The sequence below is a fragment of the Acomys russatus genome, chromosome 2 (assembly GCF_903995435.1).
Source record: "Acomys russatus chromosome 2, mAcoRus1.1, whole genome shotgun sequence".
Taxonomy (NCBI): Eukaryota; Metazoa; Chordata; class Mammalia; order Rodentia; family Muridae; genus Acomys; species Acomys russatus.
In genome coordinates, this window is record NC_067138.1 from 11399275 (window position 1) to 11426410 (window position 27136).

At 46.3% G+C, this 27136-nt stretch overlaps 1 protein-coding gene across 5 annotated transcripts in view; it reads left to right on the forward strand.

Annotated features, from left to right (window-relative positions):
• The window catches only part of Tpd52 (tumor protein D52), an 84825-nt gene that overhangs the window by 50465 nt on the left and 7224 nt on the right, over window positions 1-27136 (forward strand). For 3 of the 5 annotated variants that reach the window (XM_051158354.1, XM_051158346.1, XM_051158339.1), the window contains exons 2-4: window positions 12206-12321; window positions 17682-17830; window positions 21097-21198. In XM_051158354.1, the coding sequence (XP_051014311.1) occupies window positions 12256-12321; window positions 17682-17830; window positions 21097-21198 (317 nt within the window). In that variant the 5' untranslated portion in view covers window positions 12206-12255. Of the gene's footprint in view, window positions 1-56; window positions 193-12205; window positions 12322-17681; window positions 17831-21096; window positions 21199-27136 lie in introns of those variants that run through there. The other 2 variants (XM_051158323.1, XM_051158331.1) reach the window with 1 other exon arrangement.

A 27136-nucleotide genomic window follows, 5' to 3' on the forward strand; every position in this document is an offset into this window, starting at 1 on the left:
GGCTCAAGGAGTAATCCCAGGCGTCTGCGGCGCCATGCACTCTGCTTTCGTCCAGAATGGATGGCAGAGATATGGAGTCGTATGAGGATTACCAGTCCCCGTTTGATTTTGACTCTGGAGTGAACAAAAACTACCTCTACCTGTCTCCTAGCGGGAACTCCTCGCCGCCTGGATCACCTACACAGAACTTTGGTAACTATTGATCTTGTAGGGTTCTCTTTACGGTGACCAAGGCCAGATGTAACTTGGGTTCTTCTGGTTTTCAGATTAGTGTGACAGTGTGCCAAGGTGCTGCTGGGTTCGCACTAACTGGTTCAACATGGAGAGGCATTTGGTTAATAACTAGTCAGAGGGAGGCATTGGATTTTAAAGTTGGCACGATTTCTGTGTTCCTTAGAGGTCTGCGGATGCATGTAGTGATGAAAAAATGACGGGTGGCGAGGCCTAAAGACCTTGGCTTCAAAACAAACCAGCCTAGTGTATGCCTTGGTAAAGGATGCTTAGGCACCCCAAATCACTCACCACCTTTGAGGGCTGGTGATAATTGGCCTGGATTTTGTTTTGGAAAGCCAAGAGCCATTTAGACAAATAAATACCTACACCAGTTTCCAGAAAGGAAAAATTAAAAAATCGCCGTACCTTTGGGAGTAGTTGCTCCTTCTCACGTGTTCCGTGGCACCGTTCACAAGGCCAGACTCTGGGTAGGACAGTCTTGAATTGATCAACACAGGGTGTCCTCACTTAGGGTCCCGAAGAAGTGGGGCAGCCTCATGCCAAGTAGCCAGACTGATCCTACTGCCCGCCAAGGAGAGGAGATGGCTAACTGCTCCTCTGTAATGAGTCAAGGAAACAACTAGGTTTTCCCAGAAGTTAATTATTTCCTCATTGTGAAGAGCTGGTTACATTTTGTTCTTTTTAAGTAGGAGAGCTTGGAAACTTGGAAACTTGACAGTAAAGGCGATAGTGTGGAGCTTCTTACTGGAGCTGCCTGGGACTTTCAGATGTTTGCAGACCACGGGGGTGTGCTAATGCAGTCATACGGTAGCCACCTTTGAGAGATAGTTTGGATTTACACAAAGTGACAAATGTTGGCAGTTAAAGGCAAACACTGGCCTCTAGAAGGTAGCAGCTGTCAGTCAGTAATGTCTGCAAGGTCATGGGGAAGCTTTTTTTCTATTCTCACTTCCCTTGCCTGTGACCCATGTGGGACCTCTGGCCTTCCCTCTTTACCCAACACTTAAAAGAAAGGATGACCCTGGGCTAACTTGTGGAATCTTACGGGTCAGAGCAGTGCCCGCAGTGGGGAAGTCAGAGCTATCAGGAAAGCCTTGGGAACTTGTAGAGGCCCCGAATGGCAGGTGAGCATGCTGTTCCCAGCAAGGCTTGCCCTGCACCTGCACCTGTTAGTTCCTCCTCAGCTCCAGGTGCTTTCCTCAGGGTGGCCGCCTTTCAGGATTGTCTTTCAGAACGGCAGCAGGTGTGGGTGGGTGGGCTTCTGGGCGGTGGGACTAATGAAGCCCACCAAAAGCCACCTAAGTTACCAACGCCCCCCGCCCCTCCCCCCACCACTCATGTGCCTATAAGTGCTCAAGTTGAGTTTACATTCATTGAAACGAGGGAAGGACTTGGAACCAAGACTTAAAAGTTCATGTGGCTTTGGGCCAGTGTGGACTTTCTTGACAAGCACAGGTAGGGTTGTGCAGACAAAGAGGACGGATGCAAGAAGGCATACTCAGAAAGGCTGGGAACGCTTGCCTAAACAAGACGCATCCTCTGAGTTGTATCCAAACGGCATCCCAGGGCAAAGGTGAAAGTGGTGCGGTGCAGTCAGTGGGGCAGCTGTTCTGAAGCGGCTGAGTGGAGAGTAAGGAGGAGAGCCAGGGCCTGAAAGAAGAGGGTTTTACCAGGGGCAAGGGTGCCTTGCGGTGGCCTGCACACCTTTGGAACACTCTCGATTCCAGCTTTGGAATCTGGAATACGAGCCTACGAAGCCCGTACACTTTGGAAGTCGAGGCAGGAGGATCATGAAGCCCAGCACTTGGGACTCTGAGTTGGGGAGACTGTAATTTTGAGGCCGGGTTGGCTACAGTAACTAGATTTTGTCACAGACTGTCACCATCATAACAACAACCGTGACAGTAATGAATACAACCAAAGCAAATGTTTGCTGAACAAATGAAGGAATGGTATTTTGTCACACATCCAGTCATTTTACAGGTTTGACCATTGATGGAGGAAAGGTGTTCGGTGTCCTCATGTCTAGTTAGCCTAGCTGACTAGCATTCTTTTTACTGTGCTGGGGATCTACGCAGGTACACGTTAGCTGTACGCTCCACCACTTAGCTGGTGGTTGGGCTAATCATTCGAGCCTATCTTTTCTAGTCAGGAGTTTTACTGTTTGTTTTGTTTTTAATGAGCCACTGGGACATGAACACTGTATTCCATCCTTATGGGGGCCTGTCAACACCATTGGAATCAAGGCGGCCACCGTTCCTGCCCCTTTCTCTTCTGTTCCGGGAGTGTTTGTGTGGCTACTTTCCTAGCCACTGTTTATGAGGAATCGCTTCCTCTTAATTTTCCAGGAAAAGTCAGGAGGCTCAAGAAGACACAGGCCTTTAACACCTTGGGTTCTGCCAGGGACTTCAGAAATGAAGTGGTGAAGGAGGGGCCGCGTGTTAGCTTCCTGGTAGTCTTGCCTAGCATGCATAAAGGCCTAGATACAGTCCCCACGACCCGGATGATAATCTTGTACTTGATGCTGTCAAATTTGAAACTCAAAAGAATGTGAGAAATCAGGCTGAAATTCCTCACCTCGGGGGGTTTTCTGCCTTAATGCTTTTCACTTTCTCCCCTGTCAACCCTTCGCCTTTAGGAAAGTGGTAACTGCTTCTTACAGGTATTTTTTTTTTTTAGGATTGCAGAGGTCTTAAGAGCAGACTTACCTGTGGCTTACAAATGTGAAGAGAACTGTCCACAGAGAGAAATTTAATGATTGCAGAGACTTCCTCCTCTCTGGACACCCCCACGGTTCTCCATGGCCCACCTGTGTCTCTCCAGTGGGTGGTCTCCCCTAGCAGCTTTGGATCTGGTGTTTGGGGGGCGGGAGAGGGAAGGAGAGGAGGAACTCTGAAGTAACTGGAGGATTTTGAAGAGGAGACCTCTCCTTCCCCCCTTTAAAGGTGAAAGGTTGAATGAGGCCAGTTTTCAGGAAGAGAGCACTGAGCCATTTGAAAATAGCAATGTGTTCTACCTGGGTAATCGTTTCTTATCGATCCCATTCTTTCTGTGAAGTTTTGGGGGCTCACGTCATCCCTGAGTGAGGCATTAAGTTCTGTCACTGCCTGAGCCCCTAGAATACTCTCTGTTGCTGTGGCAGCCACACTCCTCTCACTCTCTCTGTCCTGTTAGCATTTCTCCCGCTTTGTCCCCTTCCTTCCTCAGTAACCCTGATGCCACTCAATTCTGCTCTGAGGTTCCTGCCTCTTCTGCCAGGTGAAATGGGTCATCTCTTTGCCTTCCTGTATTCCTGGCCTCCTCAATTAACCCAGTTCATTTTCCTCTAAGGTTTTATTCTTCCCAGTATGAGCTAATGCGGGAGGGGTGGGGTGGGGGACATCCCGTGAGGACCCGACTCTCCACAGCCCTTGCTTCTGTTCCTGAAGTACCATCTTCTGAAGATGACACCTCAGAGGGCAAGTATCTGTCTGTCCGGATCTTCTGGTGAGGTGGGTCAGTGATCTTCAGCCCAGGGCACGTTCATGCCCTGCACACATTGGTTTGGCTGTGCAGGTGCTGCTGACATCTAGTGCCGGGAGGCAGACGTGCTACAAGCAGAGTGCCCCACCCTACAAAGTCCTCTGGGAACTGCTGTTGTGTTTATTATGCCTCCTGTATTATCACTTGTGCCCCATTAGTTACCAGAGTCTTTAAGTCAAAGACTGGGCCCTGAAAGCCCTAACAAGCTGTGCTTAGCCACCAGTTCTCAGCATGACAAAGTGACAAAGGTGACATGCAGAGAACGATGGCTTATTCAGTGCTGCCACATTGGGAAGAGCAGATGAGGTCTGGTGACTGCCTCCAGCCCATCGGCAGGGTTTTGACAGGCATTTCTGTTTAAACCACAGGCAAGAGGTGTGCATAACTAATTGTTCCTGGTCAGGGGGTGCCTTGGCCACCACGGTCTAGCCACTGACAAGTCACTATGTCTCCGTTCTGTCCTTGCAAGTTGTCAGCGCCATGTACAATCTTTCTGGGGACCATAGTCTCCTGTGGCTGGACCAGAGTTGCAGACTCTCCCTCTTCCCACCATGAGATCCCTGCAGCAAATCCAATTCCTTGGCGTGCAGTATTTCAGGAATGTGATAGTCAGAGGGAGGGGTGCGGAGGTGTCTCTCTGTTGAGTACCTTTGTGCTTGCCAGGTCAGTTACAGACCCTCACGTCCTCAGCGCATTTGTGAACACGCTTGGGGAAATAGTAGCCGTCTTTCACGTAGCGCTCACTGCGGGCTAGGAGCTGTAAGTACATTTAGTATCTGTTTTAATTAAGAAAACCGTTGTAGGTAAAGATAATAAAAAGACAGTATAGAGAAGAGAAGGCTTAGAAGGAAGGCAGTGAAACCAGGCTTGTTCTTTCTGACTCACCCGTGTGCATTCCTGTACCTCGTTCATACGGGAGTGTTACGGAAGAGCTACAGTGTGCTACATTCCATGTCTCAGAGACTGCTGGCCCAAAGTGCAGGCTTCCTCAGATGTCGCCACATCTTATTTCAATACCTCACATCTCACTGCCTTTTGTTTGTTTGTTTGTTTTTGTTTGAAGTCACCCCTCCTCTGGTTTTCTTATCTTTGTACTGCATAGTGATAGTTTCAATGACATTGTTCCGAGTCTTTTCATTGTTTTAGGCAGGGTCAAAGTATGTGTCCCTGGCTGGCCTAGACCACACACTGTAGACCAGGTTGGCTTTGCTCATAGAGGTCGACCTGCCTCTGCCTCCCAAGTGTTGGGATTTAGAGGGTGCACCGCTACACCTGCCTGAGACATGGCTGGCCTGGAACTTGCTGTGTTAGTTTGCCTTGAAGTTGTGACTTTCCAGCTCTTTCTTCCTCCTCAGAATTCTTTCCCAGAGCTAGAACCATATGGAAATGGCTAAAGTTTCAGTCATTGTCACTAAGGGAAATCTTGAAGGGAAGCCGTCTTAGTTGGAGTCAAGGGCAGAGATGAAGGGCCAAGAGCCAGCCATCCAGGTGGGGTCCAGGTTGGGGCACCAGGCTGCACCCATACTTTTCCTGCTGAGAAACCCTGCACACTCACTCATGGCTGGATTGTAGAAGTACTTTAGAGTCAGACCTAGTAGTGCAAGCTTGTAGTCATCGCTAAGACACGTGACTTAGGCTTTTGAGGCCAGCATGGGCTATAGCAAGTGAGACAACACTGTCCCCATAAGACATGTTCTTGGCTGAAATGACTGGGGGTGTGGTGGATGAGTGGTTATCTACAGGAAAAGAGAGAAGCCTACTTTAGCTAATACATGAGTTTAAATAAAATATTAACATTTGTTCTACTGCAGACACCGTGAGGTCTGAGATGAGATGATAGGGAAAGGAGACCAGGGCTTTATAGTCTGGAAGTGGGGTGTGCTCAGGGCTCCCTGCTCTTCCCCTGTTGGCAGCCTGCCCTTCCCATCTCCCATCACCTTATGCTCAGATTCCCACCATGCCAGGACCAACCAATCCTGCCTTCCTCACAGGTCCACTGAAGGCATTTCAGCAAGCCTGATACACAAAGCATCATAGTATTTGTAAAAATTTATTTTTAAAGGGCTGTAAAAAGTTACCTTTTGAAATGGAAATCGGCACTTTCCCTTCACTTAAATCTTTAAAACCTATGCTTATTGAAGATTTATTTGGCTGCGTGTGATGGCTGTAATACTCTTGGGTGTATTTTTAAAGAAAAGTTAACATTTTCCTAAAATGTCCTCATGTGTGTTATCTGACCTGAACTGTTTTTCGTTGAGGATCATCATAGGCCTGGTCTGTGCATTCTCCCACACCATGTCTGTGTTTAAATGAGGGATTGGCAAGGAGATCTGGGCTTGTCTGAAGTCCAGTTACCAGATCTCAAAATGTGTTTGCAGGTGGCATGCTGCTGTGCCTCAGTGACGGCCTAGCCGTGCAGTTGTATGGTCTCCATAAAACGGTACAGTGGTGCCAACATGGTTTGTCACCTCCATCCTCACTCCAGTGATGGTTCAGCTGTCATCCATGCCTTCATCCAGCTGGCTGCTGCCCAGCCTGTAGCTTCCGGGCTCAACCCAGCCGGTGCTACTGACTGCCTTGCTGTGGAGGAATTTTGTGTATGAGACATATATCCTGGCTTCTGTAGAGAAAAGAGTTAGCCCGGGCTCTCTGTCTTGCCTTCCTTGTTGCTATTTCTCTTAAGACAGACTGTATGCGAGTGAGCACGTGTGTAGAATCAGAAAGACCCTCAAGTTTTAGTCTTGTCTGACTCTGGGGAAATTATGTAACCTCGGACGACCTCCGTTTCATAGTAGAAATCACTATTCTTGTTGGATGTTGATTTAATTTTGCTTGTCTGTTTGCTTCTGTGGAACACGTGCTTAATGAAGAAAATGACTCTTGTGAAAGCACGGTGAGGGTGGCATTACTAAGTGCTTTTGAGGTGGGTATGGTGACCACTGTTCTGGGCTGTTGCAGAGGCTAGAGTCAGCCCCCAAATACAGCCTTGGCAAGGGTCAAGGACAAGTGTAGCAATCAGGCAGAGTTAGGCCAGACCAACATGGTGGGACTCTTGTTGAAGGCTTTAGGTAGGACGGTGAGACAGCACAGGGGATGGGGGCATTGAGGGACCTGGTTACATATGGAAGCGGGGTCAGATATTAAGGATGGGGATTCTGGTTAAACTGACTTAGTAGGTTTGTTTGGTCAAACTGGATTTTACAGAGAAGTAGGTAGATGGCCTGAGAGAGAAGGTTTAGGGGTCAAGCAGAATCTCTGTCAAGGTAAATTCCCTTCATGGTGGCTGGTGGAAAAAACGTCAGTAAACATTAGTCATGTTCTTTGTCATTTAAAATAGCTTTCCAGGGCTGGAGAGATGGCTCAGTTGTTAAGAGCACTGTCTGCTCTTTCAAAGGACCCGGGTTCAATTCCCAGTGCCCCACATGGCAGCTCACAGCTGTCTGTAACTTCAAGATCTGACACATTCACACCAACGCACGTAAATTAAAATTAAATAAAATATTAAAAAAGTAAAATAAAATAGCTTTCCATGGGATTTTAGTAAAGAATGTTAAAACTAAAGAACAAATGTTTCTTACATTGTTTGTAATAGCCTCATGTCTCATCGTTCATGATTTGAGTGAGAAAGTGATAGATCTTTTCCCCTAAGCTAGACTTTCCCCTCCATACAAAATACGACTTGTGGGCATACAGGAAACAAGATAATACCTACAAATGCATTTCAGGCAAAGCGAATGTTCAGGAATGGAGAAGTGAGCCGGCATGAATCGCTTTTGGCCTCATCTCCCGGTTGTTTTAGTTTTGTAGTCTTTATTATTGTTGCTACCAGATATGGTCCAGGTGTTGCCTTCTGCTTCCCAGTTTCGTTTTCAGATCAGTGACTTGGAGTGTCTCCTTTCAGATCAGACTGTCTTGTTCAGACACCCCAACTGCATGCTTGCAGTGTGTGTGACTCAGGTGGCTGCTTAGTCTCTATAAGCCTTTTCCCTCATCTGGACGCAGATCCTTGTGGTTAGTACTTGCCCTAAGGGGTAAGAGAAGACTGCTTTGTTTGGTTGTGATTTGAGTGTCTCCCACTTGGTTATTCTGCTGTGTCTTTGTTGTCTTCCCCCCTCCTTGCTCCTGCCCACCCCATGAGTATCTTAACAACCTGCACCTTTAAAATTTAACCTCAGCGATTTGCTGCCCCCTGCAGGTTAATGGGAGAAAAGCAGACCACATTCTTGCTGGCTGACTTTGCTAAACCAACTTGATCTACCAGCTGTCTCAGTGGTCCTGAAGCCAAGTACGGTGTTGCCAAAGTCTTTTCTCTGAGACGTTTATTTTTTTCTAGATGGCCTAATGAAATATTTGAATATCCCTTATCTGAAATTTTGGGCCTACATGTGTTTCAGGTTTTTTGTTTTTGTTGTTGTTTGGATTTGGGTTGTTTTGTGTGGACTTTACTGATTAAAAATGCCTGATTTAAAAAAAAAAAAAAAAAAACCAAAGCCTGAAATTCTGAAAAATTATAATGTTTTTCAGATTAAGTATCACCACCTTTTTCCAGCCCACCTTTTAGATTATTTTTGGAATTGGAGATCCCTGTACATTAGCAAGTTGGTACTGTTTTTATCTACTTGCCTATCTAGACTTAAAAATACTGTTGATTTAAAAGCATGGAAGAGGCAAAGTGTAGTGCTTGAGTTCTGTTGGTCCTCTTTGATATGAGTCTGATTATCATCAAGAATTTAATCCTGAGCAAAACATTAGGATCAAATCCAATGTTGATTTTAGCTCCCTGTTGCCCTGGCTGATGGTGGCCCACGTGTTTGCTGTTCTTCATTCTCAGTCCCTTGCTCCTTTGACACACACACTGACTGGATGAGCACGGAGCATGCACTGCTTCTGCTCCCCACAGTGTGTGTGGTACAGCAATACCCTGCTTCCCAGTGGTCTGGCCAGAGGAGGAGTTCGGTACCAGTGCAAAAGGCAGGAGCTGCCCCGTGGTGGGATGCCAGCCTCAGGGCTGGACTCTGTTTCTAAAACAGAGAAGTGCTGAGAAATCTAAAACCAGAATCAGATTTCTGCTATGGAAACAGTACTTGAGAATTCCTCCATCTACGACATCTTAGAAGGGGACTCACCTTAGGTACCGTCCTGTTGCTGTGGAGAGACACCATGACCGACGCAGCTCTTAAAGGAAAACACATAGCTGGTTGTGGTGGTATACACCTTTAATCGCAGCACTCAGGGACGCAGAGGCAGGCGGGTCACTGTAAGTTCAAAAGTAGCCTGGTCGACAAAACAAGTCCAGGACAGCCAAGGCTACACAGAGAAACCTTGTCTCGAAAAACCAACCAGCCAACCACTACCACTACTCAAGTGGGGGCTTGCTTACAGTTTTCTGGCCACTGTGAAGCAGACAGGCATGGTGCTAGAGCAGGAGCTGAGAGCTTTAACATCAGGCAGACAGGCAGACAGACAGACAGACAGACAGAGACGGACACTAGGCCTGGCTTGGGCTTTTGAAACCTGAAAGCTCACCCGTAGCGACACACCTTCTCCAACAAGGCCATACTTCCTAATCTTTCCCAAATACTTTAGCATACAAACATATGGGCATTCTCACTAAAACCATCACATTCCACTCCCCGCCTACCCCCCACCCCCCCCACCCCGCGGCAGGCTTGTAGGTATAACATAATGTAAAATGCATTTGGTCTAACTTCAAATGTCCCCCATAGTCTTAACACTGTTTAAAAGTCCAAGTCCAACCCTTTAACTTGACCTCTGTAAAATCAATATCACAAAGCAGATCACATACGTTTTATCACAAAGCAGATCACATACATTGAATCCACAATGGAACTTGAATATACATTACCCGTCCAAACTGAGGGAGGGGTGGGGGAGAGCGGAGGGAATGTAGTAAGGAAATCCTGGACGGAAGCATGGTGGCCGAAACCCAGCAGAGCAAACTCTAAATCCCACAACATTGTCTGATGTTAAGAGCTTACAACGCGGCTCTTCCCCGCCAGCCTTGCTGACTGCAGCACACTCCTCTGTTCCACGCTCTGCCTGCAGCTCCCCTCGGCAGGTATCCCACAGCTCGGACAGCTCCCACATCTTGGGATGCCGACGGCAACCAGGCATCAACTTCCAGCTCCGCTCCTTGGCCTTTCCCTCTATGGAGGCACTCCCCTGCCACATGCCTGGCCTCTGTGGCTTTCCTTAACTCACAGAGGCAATTGCTCACTGCACTTTTCCATGCCTTGATTGTATCTGCCAAGTATTGGCTCTGTTTCTGAAAACCTTGAATTCTGCTTGCTGGTCCAATGGGTAGTTTGTGAACAGGCTTGTTTGTGTTACTTTTGTTCCTTGAACATCTTGTGCGTGGGCCGCTGTTTTGGTAGCGATTATTATTAATTACCTCTAAAAGTTATTACACAGTAAACCCCATGTCAAGTGCTTCTGGAATGTGCGTATGGCTACACGTGGATCTCGTCGCTTTGTGTGTTTCTCTTAAACGTATCTCTCTGCCTGTTCAGCAGTGTGTGTTCTCTTCTTCCCACCTGCCCACGCAGCCTTCCTCTGCTGTCCAGCATCGTGCTGGGAGGGGCACTGCTTTGCAGACAGGATGAAGGCAGGGGTGCTGGCTTACAGCTGGAGGAGCCTTGCCTGCTCCTCCATGCTACAGATCTGTGACCTGAGATTGCCAAGATGGGTGGCTAGCCTGTGGCTAGAGTAGGCTACAAGGGCAAAGCTAAAGAGGGCACCAGAAAACTCAGTAGTCAAATCATATGTGAGTACACCATTTTGAAAAGGTCAAAAGCAATGCAAACAAGAGTTAAATAAGGCAAGGTCAGTCACTGAACTGTCCATGCAGAGCAGCTCTTTGGTGCCCGAGTCAAGGGACAGTGTCAGCACCGCTGAGCCATTCTGTCCTTTAATCCCAGCACTCTAGAGGCAGAGGCAAGTGGTTCTTTGTGAGTTTGGGTCCAGCCTGGTCTACATAGTGAGTTCTAGGATAGTCAGAGCTACACAGTGAGACCTTGCCTTAAAAAAAAAAAAAAAAAAAAGATTATTTAAATCCATGTTGATTTTAAAATTTAGATTATCAGAATATTTAGAATATTTGTTTACTTGTTGCTGGTGATAAAAAAGAAAAGCAGCTTGAGAAGAGAAGGGTTTATTTTAGCTTCATAGTCAAGAGGATACACTTTGGGCTTGGTGTTGGAGCGTGAGGTGGCTGGTCATACCACATTCATAATCAGGAAGCCAAGAAGACAGAGGCTGCAGCACGCTATGAAACTCCAAGCCCCATGCCTGTTGATGTACTTCCTTTATTGAGCCTCCATCTCCAAAAAGCTCCATGACTTTTAAAAACAGAGCTGTCAGGTAGGGGCCAAAGGTTTAAACCTAAAAGCCAACGTGTGGGATATTTGACATTCAAACCTTAATAAAATACAATTGAGGTTTTCCCGTGGCTGCTTTTGTTTTCCTACCCTGTTGTAGCTGAACTGACTTTTAGGTGGGGCTTGGGCAGGGAAAGGGGGGGAGTTGGAGTTAGTTGGCATACTGGCCACTTGCTAGAAACGTGGTCGTCACAAGGGGCTCTGTTTTACCAAGTGAGTATAAGTAGGGTTGGAAGTCTTCCTGTCGTCGTTGGTCATGTCTTTATATAGGAATGCAGAGCTGTTTGTCCTCAAGACAAGGCCTTACTGTATACCTCAGGCTGTCCTGGACCCCCAGCGTGCCCCGTCTCAGCTTCCTGAGCACTGGAATTGCAGGCGTGTGCTGCCTGACCCCAGGGTGTTGGCTGCTTCTCAGAGCACATCCCAGTGAGGCGCAGTTTTAAGAAAAGCAGCTTTCAGTAGGGCATCCAATCTACTCTGTGGCTCCTTTGTGAAGATGGTCTGCACAGGGAGGTGACGAGCAGCACAGCGTTTTCCTGTGGGCAGGTGTGCAGGGTTAAAACCTCTCATCTACTCTCGCCTGACTTATTTGTGCCACATTTTAAGGGTGAACGTTTGTTTTGCTGAGACATGATCTCCTGTCGCCCAGGCTGGGCTTCAGCTTAATCATAGCTGAAGATGGCCTTGACTAGTGGCTGCCCTGGCTCCTCCTAAGTGCTAGGGTTAGAGGTATGCATTGAGCTTAGTATAAAGGTGGGTGGTGGTGGGACCCCGTTCTTCTGCTCCGTCATAATTATTTTGAGACCGAGTGTGAGTGGAAGCGGGCAGAAGGTTTTTTAGTTCATATTGTAGCGTTCTAAGTTGGTTTTTTATCACCTATCCCAGCCTTTTCTCTGATTGTTTCCCAAGCTACCCATATGACTTGAACATACAGAAAGAAGGTGTATGGCAGTAACCTTAGTGACCTTGAGCTGGGCGGGACAGTGGAGAGCTTCAGGGGGAGTTAGCTCAGCTTTCACATTTGACACGATTCTTCTTTCCTTAACCCCAAGGTCTGCTGAAGACGGAGCCAGTGGCCGAGGAGGGAGAGGATGCTGTTGCCATGCTCAGCGCCCCAGAGACCCTGTCGGAGGAGGAGCAAGATGAGCTGAGACGGGAGCTTGCTAAGGTGAGGGCCATTCGGTGTGGACCTTAGTACTTTGCCTTGTGGGTTTCCGGGGCACTTGGTAAAAGGCTCAAGGTGAAAGAAGGCACCGTGAGCTTGTACAGCTTAGGGTCTCAGTGGGGCAGAGGAGAGAAAGAGTGATCCCAACAGGCTCTCAGGTGGCAGGATGGGTCGGGTGCAGGAGGAAGTGGAGAAGAGCTGCGCCGTCAGACCCCAGATGTGCTTGCTCTCCAGCCTCTCACTCTTGTGTTGGTTTCGGTTATGGGTATAGCTTCCTTCTGTAAAATGTTTCATAGTGGATGGTGCAGTATCATTCAGCATATTCAGTGACTTGCACGTTCTGAACCTTTTTTTTTTTTTTTTTCCATCCTGAGGAGCCCTCATACTCATTGAGGAGTCTTTAGCTTCCTTTTCTCAGCTGGCTTTCTTCTCTCTGACTGTCACCGTTTTCTGGATAGTCACATTACAGTATGGCTTCTTTCGGTCAGTGTGCTCCATATGGCACATTCAGGGCTCATTCCTGTTGTATCATCTGCCAGCAACTCCTTCCCCGTTGGTGGCTACTAATGGTCCCTGGTATATGTCTCCCTTATTATGTTGTATTTTTCACATGTCCATTGATGGCCATTTATAGTGTTGATACCTGGGAAGAGTGAACCAGCAACATTTATGTACAAATGATCCTTTTGAATTCAGTTGTTTTACATACATGCTTACAAGTAAATTTATTTTTACCATATAGTGAATTAATTTTTTTTATATTTATCTATTTGTGTTGTGTGTATGTATTAGTGTATGCATGTGTGTATGTGTGTGTGTATGTGTTTGTGGGCACACATATGGAGGTCAGAGGACAACTTGGAGAGGTCACTTCCTTCCTTCCACCTAGTGGATTCCAGGGATAGCACTGCAGCTTGGTGAAAAGCCTCACATTTACTCCCCCCCCCCAACATAATACTTTTATTGATTCTTTGGGGGGATTTCATATCATACACCCCTATCACATTCACTTCCCTGTCCACCTAACCATCCCCTCCCCCACCCAGAAAAAAAAGTCCAATTTGTGTTCTTTATATAGTCACTGGAGAACGTCCAAACTCTCTGGCCGGCTCCTTACATAGAGCTGAGTCTTTCCCCTCCCGCACCCCAGCTGCAAGCCATGTATCGTGGTGGGCAATGCTTCTAAGAGTTCTCTGAGGGTTTCCTGTGTAGGCTGTTACTACTTTGGGGGGCGTGGTTTGGTGTGGAGGTAGACGGTAGGCGTTGTCACAGAAGTCTTTCATATTGTCCCTCTTTCTCAACTGTGTATCTGCAGTCAATCGCGATCACAACCAAAGTAGCTTATTTATTCTTTGTGTTCTGCGGGAGTGCAGATCGTGGGCTTCCACGTGGTTTCTGGCGTTGGCAGAGACGACAAACAGGGCTTCCGGTTGCAGTAGGGCCATGGACCCAGACATGGCCCTCTGATGCAGCTGGGATCATGGACAGCAACATGGCTTCAGGCTACAGCATAGACCACGGGCAATCTGCCTGGCCTTCGTGTGGCAACATGGGCTGCTGACATCACGGACCCAGATATGGCTCTCCGTGGCATCGGACTTGGCTGCTCTGAGCATCTTTTAGGCAGTTCAGTTGATTTGTATCTTCTAGGGAGCTAGGCTTGTATGAGCAACTTGCAGTCGTCTTTATTGCTTCTGTGTGCTTTGGGGGAGAGGGACCTAATAAATCTGCTCAGTTTCAGGGATTTCCTGAAGCTGTTTTGAGTTGTTTACTTCCTATATTTAAGGAGCTTCCCTGCAAGAGGGACAGTTCGTCTCCCTTTAGAACATTCCATTGTTCGTCTCCCCCTTTAACATCCTGTATTTTAAGAAGCTTCCCTCCAAGATGGAAGGTTTTAATCTAGGAGGAAACTGTTATTCAAATCTACCTTTTGTGATTACTTCTTTGACTTGCTGCCATGTGCTTGATCATGTTTCTTCCCTATTGTGGTATGGAACACTACTCACCCCCCCCCCCCACCCCCACCTCCCAGAGACAGGGTTTCTCTGTATAGCCTCGGCTATCCTGGGTTTGCTTTGTAGACCAGGCTGGCCTTGAATTTACAGAGACACGCCTGCCACTCCCTCCCTGCGTGCTGGGGTTACAGGTGTGTGCCGCTGTACCTGGCTAGAGCCGTGCTTCATACAGCTGACTGCTGTTTCATCCTGTGGCTGCAGTTTGCCTACTCATCCACTGATGGACCTTTAGGTCAGTTTCCCTTTGAAGCTGTCTGGCCAGGCCCCCTATGAGCACGTGTATATACTTTTGTCTGGGGATTTAGTGTTCTATCAGAGGCATTGTTAGAATTTACCATAGCTGTGTGTTTACACTGAATCCATATGTGAGGGGTCATTTCTCCAAGTCCTGGCAGCTGGCTGATGCTTACTTTTATAGCGTTTCTAAAGTGGGTGTGGGGTGGTGTTTTCACTGACATTCTTCAGTTACTAGAAGATGGTGTTGATCCCCCCCCTCCCCCGTTTATCTCTTGTCATGTTTATATCTTCTCGTGAGCATTGTCTGATTCCTTTGCACATTTAAAAATTCAATCATTCAAAAAAAAAATTCAATCATTCGCCTTTTTATGTCTGAGTTGTAAGTTTCCTCATGTGTTTTGGATGCCACAGATATATTTAATATTTATTTATTATTATGTATATAGTACTCTGTCTGCATGTACACCTGCAGGCCAAAAGAGGGCGTCATATCACATTATAGATGGTTGTGAGCCACCATGTGATTGCTGGGAATTGAACTCAGGACCTCTGGAAGAGCAATCAGTGCTTTTAACCACTGAGCCATCTCTCCAGCTCCCTATATTTAATGTAGACTTTGAAGATATTTCCTCTATTCTGCTGGTTTCTTTTGGTCTCCTGATAATGAGCTCTGAAGCACAGCATTTTTTACATTTTTGGAGGTTGGGTGGGGTTGAGATAGGGTCTCCCGTAGCCCAGGCTGTTGTGAACTCATAGTCAGGGCTGACCTCAAACTCCTCACACTGCTGCCACCAGCTATCATGTGGGCCTCTGTGCCAGACCGTAGTTTCTACTGTTCATTTTTAATTTTGATAAGCTCTGCTCCCCCAACCCTACCTTCCCAGCCCCTCGGCTGCTCGCACTATATGTGCTGCATTAAAAAAAAAAAAAAAAAAAGTGTGCCTCAGGGTTTGAAGATCTGACTCCATGCTTGGCTCTCAGGATCAAACAGGTTAGCTTCCTGTCCCATGGGATTGTTGTGTGTGTGTGTGTGTGTGGACTGAGTTAAGGGCTTCCCTTTATTCTTTTGCATATGGAAACCAGTTACCCGTGTCATATTTATTAGGGCAAAAATCCCTCTTTTTTCTTCACCAAGTTCTTTTGATGCATTTGTCAAAAAGCAGTTTACTACTGTCCCATTGGCATCTGTGTTTTTATCCTTTTGTTTTTCTACACAGGGTTTCTCTGTGTAGCCTTGCTTTGTAGACCAGGCTGGCTTCAAGTGCACAAAGACCCACCTGCCTCTGCCTCCCGAGTGCTGGGATCAAAGGGGTACACCATGACCCCCACCACCTCTCCTGTACACTCTTCAGGTCAGTCTCCCCTTCCTTTGCCCACCCTATTGATAAGAGAGATGATAGTTGCCGGCTGTGCTATAGTAGCATACCCTAGCCAACAAGAGCACGAGGCCTGAGTCACTGTGTGTGTCTTGTTGGGAAAGATTGAGGCGACAAGTCTTGCCATGAAGCCTTGGGGTTGGGGGTAAAGAGAGAAGTATTTGCTGTTGGTGCTGTCTGAAAACCAGGGTGAGACTCTGGCTCCCCACCATTGTTACTGACTCTGGATGAGTCATACTACTTACTGATTTTGGGTCATATTCATTCTTTTTCTGTCACCCTTTTTTTTTCCTCATAGTCCATCTTGTCAGTATATAGCTGAACAATCCAAACAGTCATGTTTAATGTTTGAGCACAGAGGGCTGTGCATTTATTTTGTACTCATTGGTCCATTAATGTCATCTCAGTATGGTGCTCAGTGCTGGTACAGTTCTGTCTGTCTGTCTGTCTCTCTCCCTCTCCCTTCCCCCTCCTTCCTTCCCCTTCCTTCCTTCCCCTTCCTTCCTTCCCCCTCCTTCCTTCCCCCCTCCTTCCTTCCCCCTCCTTCCTTCCCTCCCTACCTCCCCCTCCCTCATTAGGTTCTATTTATTCTTTTCTCATTTGTTGAGCAGCATATCGCCTCATGTTTAGTAGATGTCCTTTCTGGTTGGAACTGACCCAGTAAAGCTGTTTGTTGTTTTCCTAAACCCTCTTGGCTTTGGGATCACGCGCCTGTGTTGCACGGTTGAGGATGCCGCTGTTTGCACAAGGGTCTTCATGGGTAGACCTCTGGAACCCCACTTTCAGTTTTCTGTCTCTACCTGGTGTGGGCCTGATGCTGTGGCACCACCCTTTTCCGTCCTTCCGGTGTAGCCGGTGTAGCCTCCTCTTCTACTCTGCACTTTTGGCTTCTACCACATCTCACTATCTCGCTTATACTCAGATGCTTCTGGCTCCAGATCTTTTCAGCTTCTCCCGTCAGTATCTCATCTCTTCAAACAGGCTCCTGGAAGAGAGACTCTGAAAAGTCTAGCCCCTCTTTGATATTGGTGCATCACTACACTCAGCCATGGGATGGGCAACTGTTCTAGGTTGGGGGCTCACATAGAGCAGGGCTCTCAGTGGCCACTGCTTGATTCATTACTTCTGTGGTTTTGGCAGATCTGCTGTGAAATCTTCTGAAATATGTAAGAGGATTGGCTGTGTGGGTTTGGGGGGTGGGTGTCGAGGGTTACTTGATGTAGATCATAGCAGCAGCTTTTGGAGGCAGCCGAATCGAAGTATCTGGTAGGAAAGAGGCCAGCACAGTGGGGTTAGAATGGCTTGAGGATTACCTGTGTAAAGGAAGAAGCCACCGGGCTTCCAAGATAACACAGTAGGACAGCTGACAGCACAGAGAGTAGCCTTGCGGAAGAAAGCAGTGTGCACCCTGCTTATTACTAAACAGTATTGTTTATGAAGACAGGTAAATTAATAAGAACAATAAGTGTAGCCATGTGTGGTGGTACACACCTTTAATGCTAGCCTGTGGGAGGCAGAAGCAGATGAATCTCTGAATTTGAGGCCAATCTGGTCTAAATACAGAGCTCCAGCCAGCCAAAGACACACAGTGAGACTCTTGTCTCAGATGAACAAACAAACAAATGCACACACCTTCCCCGGTGGTGATGATTACATCAGAGCTTAGCGTGCTTTGATGTCCTTAATAGTCCACAGAGCTATTGTTGCATGCTTTTCTCAACCCTGTCCCTTGTAGGTGGAAGAAGAAATCCAGACTCTGTCTCAGGTGTTGGCAGCAAAAGAGAAGCATCTCGCCGAGATCAAGCGGAAACTTGGCATCACTTCACTCCAGGAATTCAAGCAGAATATCGCCAAAGGGTGGCAGGACGTGACGGCGACCTCTGCGTATGTTCTCTCAATGGCACACGTTTCTAGACCACGTGAAGGGCACGTTTGTTCTGTGGGGAGAGGAGGGCAGGGGAGTGAGGTTGTTTCCATAGTTTCCCTTTGGCCCACACAGCCTTTTTTCTGTTCAGTTCTTCAGAGTGCCTGACTCTTTTCTAATTTCGGTTTCCCAGAACATTCTAAGAAATAAAGTCTCATGTACAGGTTGAGGGAACCATATTTAGGTTCTAAAAATGTTGGGTAGTGGTCCTCTCTTCCTGTGTGTTTTTTTTTTTTTTTTTCCTTTCTCTCACAGTCAGAAAATATCAATTGGAAATTTCTAGACATAAAATTCACAAGTTTGAAATTCTATGATATAACATGACTAAGTCTCTTTCTATCTTATTTTGTACAGCTCGGGATGTGATTCATCCCTTTTCCCAGTGTATCCATGCTGGATACACCACCCATCTTAGTCAGGGTTTCTATTGCTGTGGAGAGACTGTGGCATCTCTCATAAAGGAAAGCGTTGAATTGCGGCTGCGTTACAGTTCAGAGGTTTAGTTCATCATCATCCTGGCAGGAAGCATGGCAGCACGCAGGCAGACATGGTGCTGGACAGGGAGCTGAGAGCTCTGCATCTTGTTCTGCAGGCATCAGAAGTGAAAATGACACTAGGCCCAGATTGAGCATCTGAGACTCCACAGTGACACATTTCCTCCAAACAAGGCCAAACCTACTCCAACAAGGCCACACTTTCTAATAATGGCACTCCCTAATAATGGCACTCCCTATGGACCGAGCATGCAAACATATGAGTCTATTCGAGGGTCATTTCTGTTCACACCAGCACACCGCCCACACTTAGTTACATAGTGGTCATGTAAGAAGAGACATGGTGGGATCCGGTTCAGTGTGAGCTTCTTGGCTTGTTTATCATAGCACATGATGACATCAGCTTAGGGAGGGTTATTGGTTTTTCCAAAATGCTGACAGTGTTATTTAGTTCTCAGAATAATCCAACAGATGAGGTAATGAGATAACACCAAAGTAGGAATAGGCTCAGAGAAGTGAGATTTGGAGGTTACAAATCTCTCCAAGTGGCGGAATCAGGATTTGAACTCGGATCTGGCCATGTGTGGAGGTGGTCATTTTTTACTTTGCTCTCCAACAGCCTAGGATTCGTGCATCACAGTGTCTCATATATGCTAATAGCAGAGGCCAGTCCCTGAGTTTGCCAGTTTGTGGACACGCAGGCTATGATACAGTGTTATCACTGAGAGTTGGCAAAATCAGGAGCCACTAACAACAGTAGCAGTGAGGCCATCTATTCCCCTCTGGACAGTACTTGAGGGGACCTTAACCACCCTTCCTCCTCCCTCTGCTGGGAATTGAACCTGCGGCCTTGCTCATCTAGGCAATATTCTAGCACTGAGCTCCACCCCTAGTGTCAAGTATTCGCTCTTGTTTCATCCCCTCCCCCCATATTAGTTGGCAGAGGAAAACATACAAGGAACTAATCTTTGAGTATACTAACCACAAACTATGTTTGTCCCTGGTATTTGATCTTGATGTAGTAAGAAACAAAACAAAACAAAAATCCCCAAAACTCAAAACAAAACAAAAACCCAAGCAATGCCTCAGCATTAGATTCTGTAGTGGAGAACCTTGATCCTTTGGATAGATTCCATGACTTGCTTGGTTGATAGCTATAAGGGAGAGTGATCATTTCTGGTTCTATGTTGGTGTCGTGTATATACACTGATTTTTTTTTTTCCCGGGACATGGTTTCTCTGTGTATCCTTGGCCATCCTGGACTCTGTAGATCAGGCTGGCCTGGAACTCACAGAGATCCTCCTGCCTCTGCTCCTGAGTACTAGGACTACAGGCATGCGCCACTGCTGCCTGGCTTGTACATACATTGAAAGTCAAGCAAGTTCTTATGGGGTAGCTGCAGCAAACTAAAAAAACCAAAAAATAAACAAAAAACAAAAAAACAAAAAACTCATGAAATGCATTTGGATGCTACAGTCTATGTGATTTACCCTTTTGCTTCTGAGCACTTTCTGTGAGGTAGCATTGATAAAAGGCAGCTGAGGAATTTGATTTTCATTTTGCTTTGTTTGGCAGATGTAGAGAAGAGTGAAAGAAAAGTGAGGTTGCAAACTCTGGCTCATTTTCACTTCTTTCATGGTGTTAGCCATTTGACCCTAGAACACAACTCTCCTGTAAAGGGAAACAGTGGTAGTTTATTCTTGAGCCATGTGTGAGGAACTGTGGCCTGGTAACAGAGATTCCAGTTACCCCGAAAGGTGTGTTCTTACTATAGAAGTGACTGAATAAGATTTCACTGGTCCCAGAATAAGGAAGTCCAGGCATTGACTGAGACAGCTGGGGAGCCCACAGGTGGGTAGGGTACAGCAAGACAAAGGAGACTCTCTTGTGCCTTTCAGATGCCCTCAGGTAATAGTCTTAGCTTTTGGATTGTTAGAAGCTCACGATCTGCTGAGAATACCTTTTTAAGGTTCTGATATCCATAAGATTTTAAACACAGGAGCCTTGCTTTCAACGAGACTAAAAATATCACAAGATAATTTGGCCGTAGCCTTCAGCTTTTTCTGTCCACTGTCTCAGAGGTCAGTCATTTTTGCCTTACAGAATCTTGGTCTGTGTCTGTTTGCACAAGTGTTGGAGGTAAGAGGACCACTTCAGTGTTGCTCCTCAGGTACCAAGCATCTGGGTTTTTGTTTGTTTTGGTTTGGTTTTTTTATTTCTTTATTTTTAAGGCAGAGTCTCTCACTAGCCTAGAACTTTTCAAGTAGACTAGACGGGCTGGCCAGTGAACCCCAGGGACCCCTTTGTTTGTTTGCCGCTCCAACACTGGACTACAGGCCAGAGCTACCATGCCCAGCTGTTTTTTTACATGGATTTTGGGGGCTCAGACTTGGGACCTTGGGCTTAGAAGGCAAGCGCTAATTGACTGAGTACCTGGCCAGGCCTTGGACGGCCATTGTAGGTACAGCTTTCCTGTTTTGGGAGGGAGGGGGCATTTGAGTTTGACAGCTTCACCCTGATGCTTGGCTTATTCCTCTGTAGGTCTCTGCCCAGGGCACCAGAAGATCATGATGGAGTGACTATTGCTGCCCTGACGGTCATAGAGAACATTAGACGTTTTAAAAACTGTTCCGTTCTTGAGTTCTTCAACAGGGGATGGCCACTGTACTGGAGAGAATGGGTAGAAAAGCCTTGCTGACATTTCTCCCCTGTTCACTCATTCTTGACTGTAGATATAAGAAGACATCTGAAACCCTAACTCAGGCTGGACAGAAGGCTTCCGCTGCGTTTTCGTCTGTTGGCTCAGTCATCACCAAGAAGCTGGAAGATGTAAAGTACGTATGTGGTTCCCCTTGCTCACTGAATCATACCGGCAAACCGAACTGCTGCACCGATTTGCTGTTGGTACCTGCCTTAGGTTGTGGGTACTCCTTCCTTCAAACCAAGTCCTGAAATGCTTGCCTGAATTCTTCTAGGCCTAGTATTCTAACCTCCAAAATGAGCATCCTTTGAATCCCTTTAAGGGCTGCTGAAAAATTCTGGTTGCAAACTTGTGCATCTCAGTGCTTCTCGATCCCGCAGTGTGAGTACATCTGTGGCGTTCGCAACCGTGTGAGTGTGGGCAGAGCCGGGTACCTTTCTGGGCATGAGTACCAAAAGAGCACTGCAGTGCATGCTGGGCCTTCACTGTCTGCGTGTGGCATTTGTATGTCATGGTGTGTGGTTTCAAGGTGCTTACTCGTGCCCTGATCTGTCCTAACCCATAAGCTTTACCCATGTCCATGCTCCGGGCCAGGTCTCGACTTTGAGTTTCTTTTTTGAGATTAGTTTGCAGAATTTTTCTTGTCATTTTGGTAGGGCCACTTGATGGTGTGTTTGTGCTTCCATCTATCCCCATGATTAGATTCTCGCCCACCATGGTCATCCTTGCTCACAGTGGCTCTGCTTCCGCTGGTGTGCACACCTTGTTTGTCTTTCTCTCGGCCTAGACTGCATGACTCTGTATGTTTTATTCATGGGGGAAAATAGGTTTTACAACCAGAATTTTGTAAGTTGAATTGATTGGTTCGGTCAGTATATTATACTTGTGTGTTAAAATCCATTTCCTCACCCATTATATTTGACAGCAACGTTGTTCTAAGCGTTAGTAGCGAAAGGATAGATTTCCTGAACCTTTGGATGATTTGTGTGTGCAGCACCTGCTGGGTGCTCTCACCTCTTTTAATGTCGACGGAATCTGTAGTGTTCTAGGGGCCGTGTAAAACATGTACTAATAAGTAGGTTATTTTACTGTGATTCGTTAGAACTTCCTTTCTGTTTCTGTTTTAACGGTTCCTCTGGCTTCTTACAGATTGCAAGCTTTTTCACATTCCTTTAGGTAAGGAGAGTTTGAGCCCTGCTGCTGCCTAGCAGTGTGTGAGCTGAGTGTGTGAGCTCAGATGTCGCTGTCCTGGTGGATGCTCCTGTGTGCCCACTGTGTGATTCCGCTGCATCCACAGTAGCTGCTTCTTGGGCGTGTTTCTAATCCCAAGGGAGGGCTTCTGGTATGCCATGTGCGACACTGTGGCTCCAAGGAGGTGGAAAATTTGAAGTTTCAATTATTACTATATTTTTTTTTTTTTTTAACATGGCATTCAGAATCCCTCCCTTTTAATGTCTGGCTGTTTGGTTTTGATGCTTTTGTGAGGATATTGGGATGTCTTCTTCATGTGGGTCCTCTTGTGTAATTATAATAGACTACATTTATCCTGTCCCACGGTATTAACTCTTTCATCTTATAAAGGTTACAGTACTGTGTGTTGGAAGATCTTACCATGTATTTGTCAATATTTGGTTTATTAGCATACTTTACTGTTTTATTATTTTTCAACTAACCGTTCTTTAATTGTACCGGGTAGTTTTATGGTTTGTCTCAGGAAAGGGGTCCCTGTAATGCTGGGGCAAATGCTCCTCTCCTGTGCAGACTCTCATTATATATGTAGGTATTTCAGGAGGAAAGTGGAGATCCTTAAAGAGTAAGCAGGGTGGGTATCTGGGGGTCCATCTCTCTCCTGAGTGCTGCACGTCATCATCTTAAGGAGTCCTTGTGGCCAGTTAGCTGTACTGTTTGTTTTTTCCTTCCTGTCTCACTTTTCTGGTTAACTTAAGAAAAAAAAAATCTAACTTTTTATTGATTCCCAATCCCATTGATCTCTCTCCTTCAGCCTTGCACCCCTCCCCCACCCCCAAGCAAAACAAAACAGATGTCACTGTGGAAGCTGTGGTGCATCATGGCGTGTCCCACAGCACACCCTTTTGTCCACACGTCTTTACTTGCAAACATCCATTGCTGTGAGTCACTGGTCTGTCCAGGCCTCTGCTCCACCGTCATTACTGGGTTCTCACCTGGACTCCTCTTGGCTATCCTGTTGTTTCCCTGTGTCATGGAGATCCTGTAGCTTTGGATCTCCAGACTGGCCCTTTATGTACTCCAGAAGTCCATAGATGGGGTAGATGTTAGGGTGGGACAGCTCAAAGTCCTGGACCTGGGCCTGGGTGGTAAGTGAGATGGTTAGCCTGCCAGCTCTTTGTAGCCTGTGCTGCTGGACCAGCTCACCAGTGATTTTGCTTTTTGTGTTTTGTTTTTTTCCAGGAGAGGGGAGGGAGGCCCATCCTCCTGCTCTCATGACCTCAGGGTCACCTCTGTTGTGCTGCCCAGTAGGGTCTAAAGCCCCTCTCTTCCAGGTGGGCAATGGGTGGGCCAAGCTGTTCTCAGCCCTTGAGCATCAACATGGTCTCAGGTTGCAGGCTAGACCAGGGACCCCCGAATGGCCTTTGGTGGTAACACGGGCCACAGACACAGACCCCAGCTTGCAGCAGGGCCGTGGATCCAGACATGGTCCTCAGAGACGGGGCTTCACCATGGCCTTAGGTGACAGCATAGGCTACTCATATCAGACTGTTCCTCACCACCCTCTTGTCTCTGGCTTCTCTTTCTCTTCCATCTCTCCACTGTGTACTTTCATGTCATACAGAGGAGCATGGGCCTCTGGTTGTTAATTTTTAAAATCAGATGACAAAGTGACGAGTTCCATTATGACATCTGCACACATATATGTCATTATACATTTTCTTATTCACCATTGCTTTCCCTACTGCTCTCTCCTTTCCCCCCTCTTGCTGGTCTCTTTCTATTATGCAAATAGTCCTCTATTCTTTCACATTACATGAATTCTATTATCTGTTTTTTTTTTTTTTTTTCTTGCCCTCTCCCTTAAGATTTCTTTCTTTTCATGGTCTCCCTTCTACTCCCTCCCTTTCTCTTGAATAAGCCAATAGATGGATACAGCACTCATCCTGAAAAGTGGAGTGAATTACAGAGATGCACAGACTCTCACTGTTGAGCTATTTAGGGCTAAGATCATGAGTTCAAAAGAAATCAAGTAATTAATGGTAGGACGTGACTGTTGGAGGCAAATGAACAAGCATTTAGTCACATAAGCCATAAGTCACACAGCACAAGAGTGCCTGCGGCGGCCAGATTCAAAGACTGTGACCATAAAAGACACAGATTTTGTTAGAGTAGATACCTTGAATGACGTGGGGGAGGACCCAGGGCCTTGGGATGCTTTAAGCATAGAAGAGCTTGCAGGGTCAGGTGTGCAGATAACGGCACTGTGCAAGGCCTGTGCAGAATGACACACTTCCCCTTATAGACCATTCTTTCCCCACACTGTTAGCAAGATGAGAACAGATGTGTGTGGTTCAGTGTGCACCAGCTTAATAGATCAGACTCTTGCTGCTCTAAATAGTTTCAAGTTACATTATTTCAGTTAGAAACGTGGTCAATTATGCTACACTGTTTTTAAGTTAGTAAGTTTTGTTCTTTGACAATTTCATACACACACACACACACACACACACACACACACACACACACACACACAATACATCTCCAAACCATTCGTACTTCGCTCCCACCCTGCCAGCCTGACTTCCTCCTTACAGATAGATGCCTTTCAATATTCAGTAATTTTTGTTTTGTTTGGTGCCCTACTGAATTTAACTAGGGCCATCTGTGTGACCTTGGGTTGGGAACTAACCATCCCAGTACTGTGTGACTCACCAGTGTGTATATATTAACTGATATCAGACCTCCCCATCTCCCCGAATGTTAGCTGTCAATAGTTCAGCGGTGGATGCCCACGAGCCCCTGCCCCTCCACAGACTGTTAGCAAGGTGAAGAGCCTGAACCAGCAGGCATGGCTCCTGTGATGAACAATGGCTGCCTCTGTGTCAGGCTTACAAGATGCCACATCGCAGTCTTCGTCTTACCTTCCAGCACTTACATTCTTTCTGTCCCCTTTCCACAGTGTTTCTTAAACTCGAAGGGAGTGGAGTAGGTGTTTGTCTTGTTTTTACTTACAAATAAATAGCATAGAAATGAAGAATATGTAGAAGTGAAGTCTTCTGATGAAAACTTGGAAACAAGAAAAAAAGGTTCTCTTTTTAATTTTGGAATTCTTAAGAAACCAGCAATCACGTAAGCCATTTAACCTGGTTTCATGTTTTCAGATATATGAGGAAAACCCACATCTTTGAGATCTTGAGGGTCGCAGGGCTGTTTCCCAGTGCTGGTAGCATGAGCCCTTCTGCAGGGTGGGGTGGGAGCAGAGAGGATGGGCCCCTTTGGCAATTCCTCTGAGAAAGATGGTTAAGCCTGTTAGCTGTTTGTCCCGAGTCCCTCTTGGGTGACAAACTCACACTAGTGTAATTTGGGATATGAAAGAGAAGTGCCCTGCTTGTGTTAACTCCAAAAAAAAAAAAAAAAAAAAAAAACCAAAACGTGGTCAGTTAGTGAGCTAACATTTGAGATTTAAGTATTTGTAATAATTTTGGCCAGGTTAGGGGAGGACAGATGGCAGAGGAAAAAGAAAGGAGAGAGGAAGAGAGAGGAGGAGGTGGGGTGGGGAGAACGTTTGAGAATAGCTGCTTTTGAGGCTGAGAGCTCCTCCAGGCTGGGATCCTGGTGGGACCAGGTAATGAAAACTGACCCATAATACCCTTGGGGATAATCATTGACCACCCCTAAAAGTAGTGTGTACATTCCCACCTTTTGGCTTTTTGCTGTTTTCTGTGTGTATAGGCGCCACATTGAGCCATGCTTATAATGTGAGAAATCCTTTCCAAGCACCTTCTCATTTTAACCAGTGCTACCTTTAAACACAAGTGATGGGCTTACAGCATCCAGGAAGGATTCAGTGGCTCCATTGTTTCATTTCTTATGCATTTAAGAAGAGATGCTAATTTATTTTATGTTTATGTCACAGGGTATTTGCCTTTCAACTGAGTGTTTATGTATTCATCTCAATATTTCTAATTTGTTTTGGGGTTTATTAAGGTCATTCTAGGCAATTCCTTTTTGCTGAAAGTTCTGCCCTTTGTGGGAAAAGAAATAATCTTTCCCCCTTTGTGAAAGAGTGCCTTTGATTAGAAACTGAATCACTGTAATACTTTCTCTACTTTTCCCATTCCCAGTTTTAGTTGGCTAAAGTGTTCATTCATTTTTATGTATTTGCTAAATGTTTACTGTGTGCCAGATTCTGTTGTAGGCTGTAGGGCTGGAGCTAAGAACTGCTGATATTGTACACTTTTAAGAGAGATAGTTTACTATGAAAATGGCGTTGATTCCTGTTTAATGTAATACTAATGGCTAATAATGGTTATATGCTGGATAAGATGACACTGAACCCTTTCAAAGTAGGGGTGGTTATTGCTTAGATAATACAGTGGGGAGGACACTTAGCTAGAGGAAAACCAAATGGCTTCAAGGTTATAAAGCCCAGTGTAAGTGGGTGACAGTTAGGATTTGAACCCACTACTCCTGGTCCCAGAGCTGACACCCTCCCCAGACCAATGAGGTCGGGAGTGGCCCCTGCTCCCCGGGCATTGCTCTTGGATTGCTCACATGAGAAGAGATTGCGAGAGCGATGACGCGGGACTGCTTTTACAGCACGCTGGCCCTGTGGCAGGCATTCTCACGTGCTAGCTGGCACTCTTTCTCTGCATAATCCTTTCTTTTCTCCCTTGCTCTGTGTTCTTAGAGATGGAAAGCTCAGATAACAGTATCAGAAACTAGAAAAAAAAATAGTCCAGCTTTAAGAGAATGAGTTACACAAAGTCAGAGTGAGCCTAAGGTTGAAACTGTACAGCTGAAACTGAAACTCCTTGTGCAGTTTGCCCTCCTATTGTGTTTGGAGATGCCTAGCTTTATATCCTGGTTTGAGCGTAACA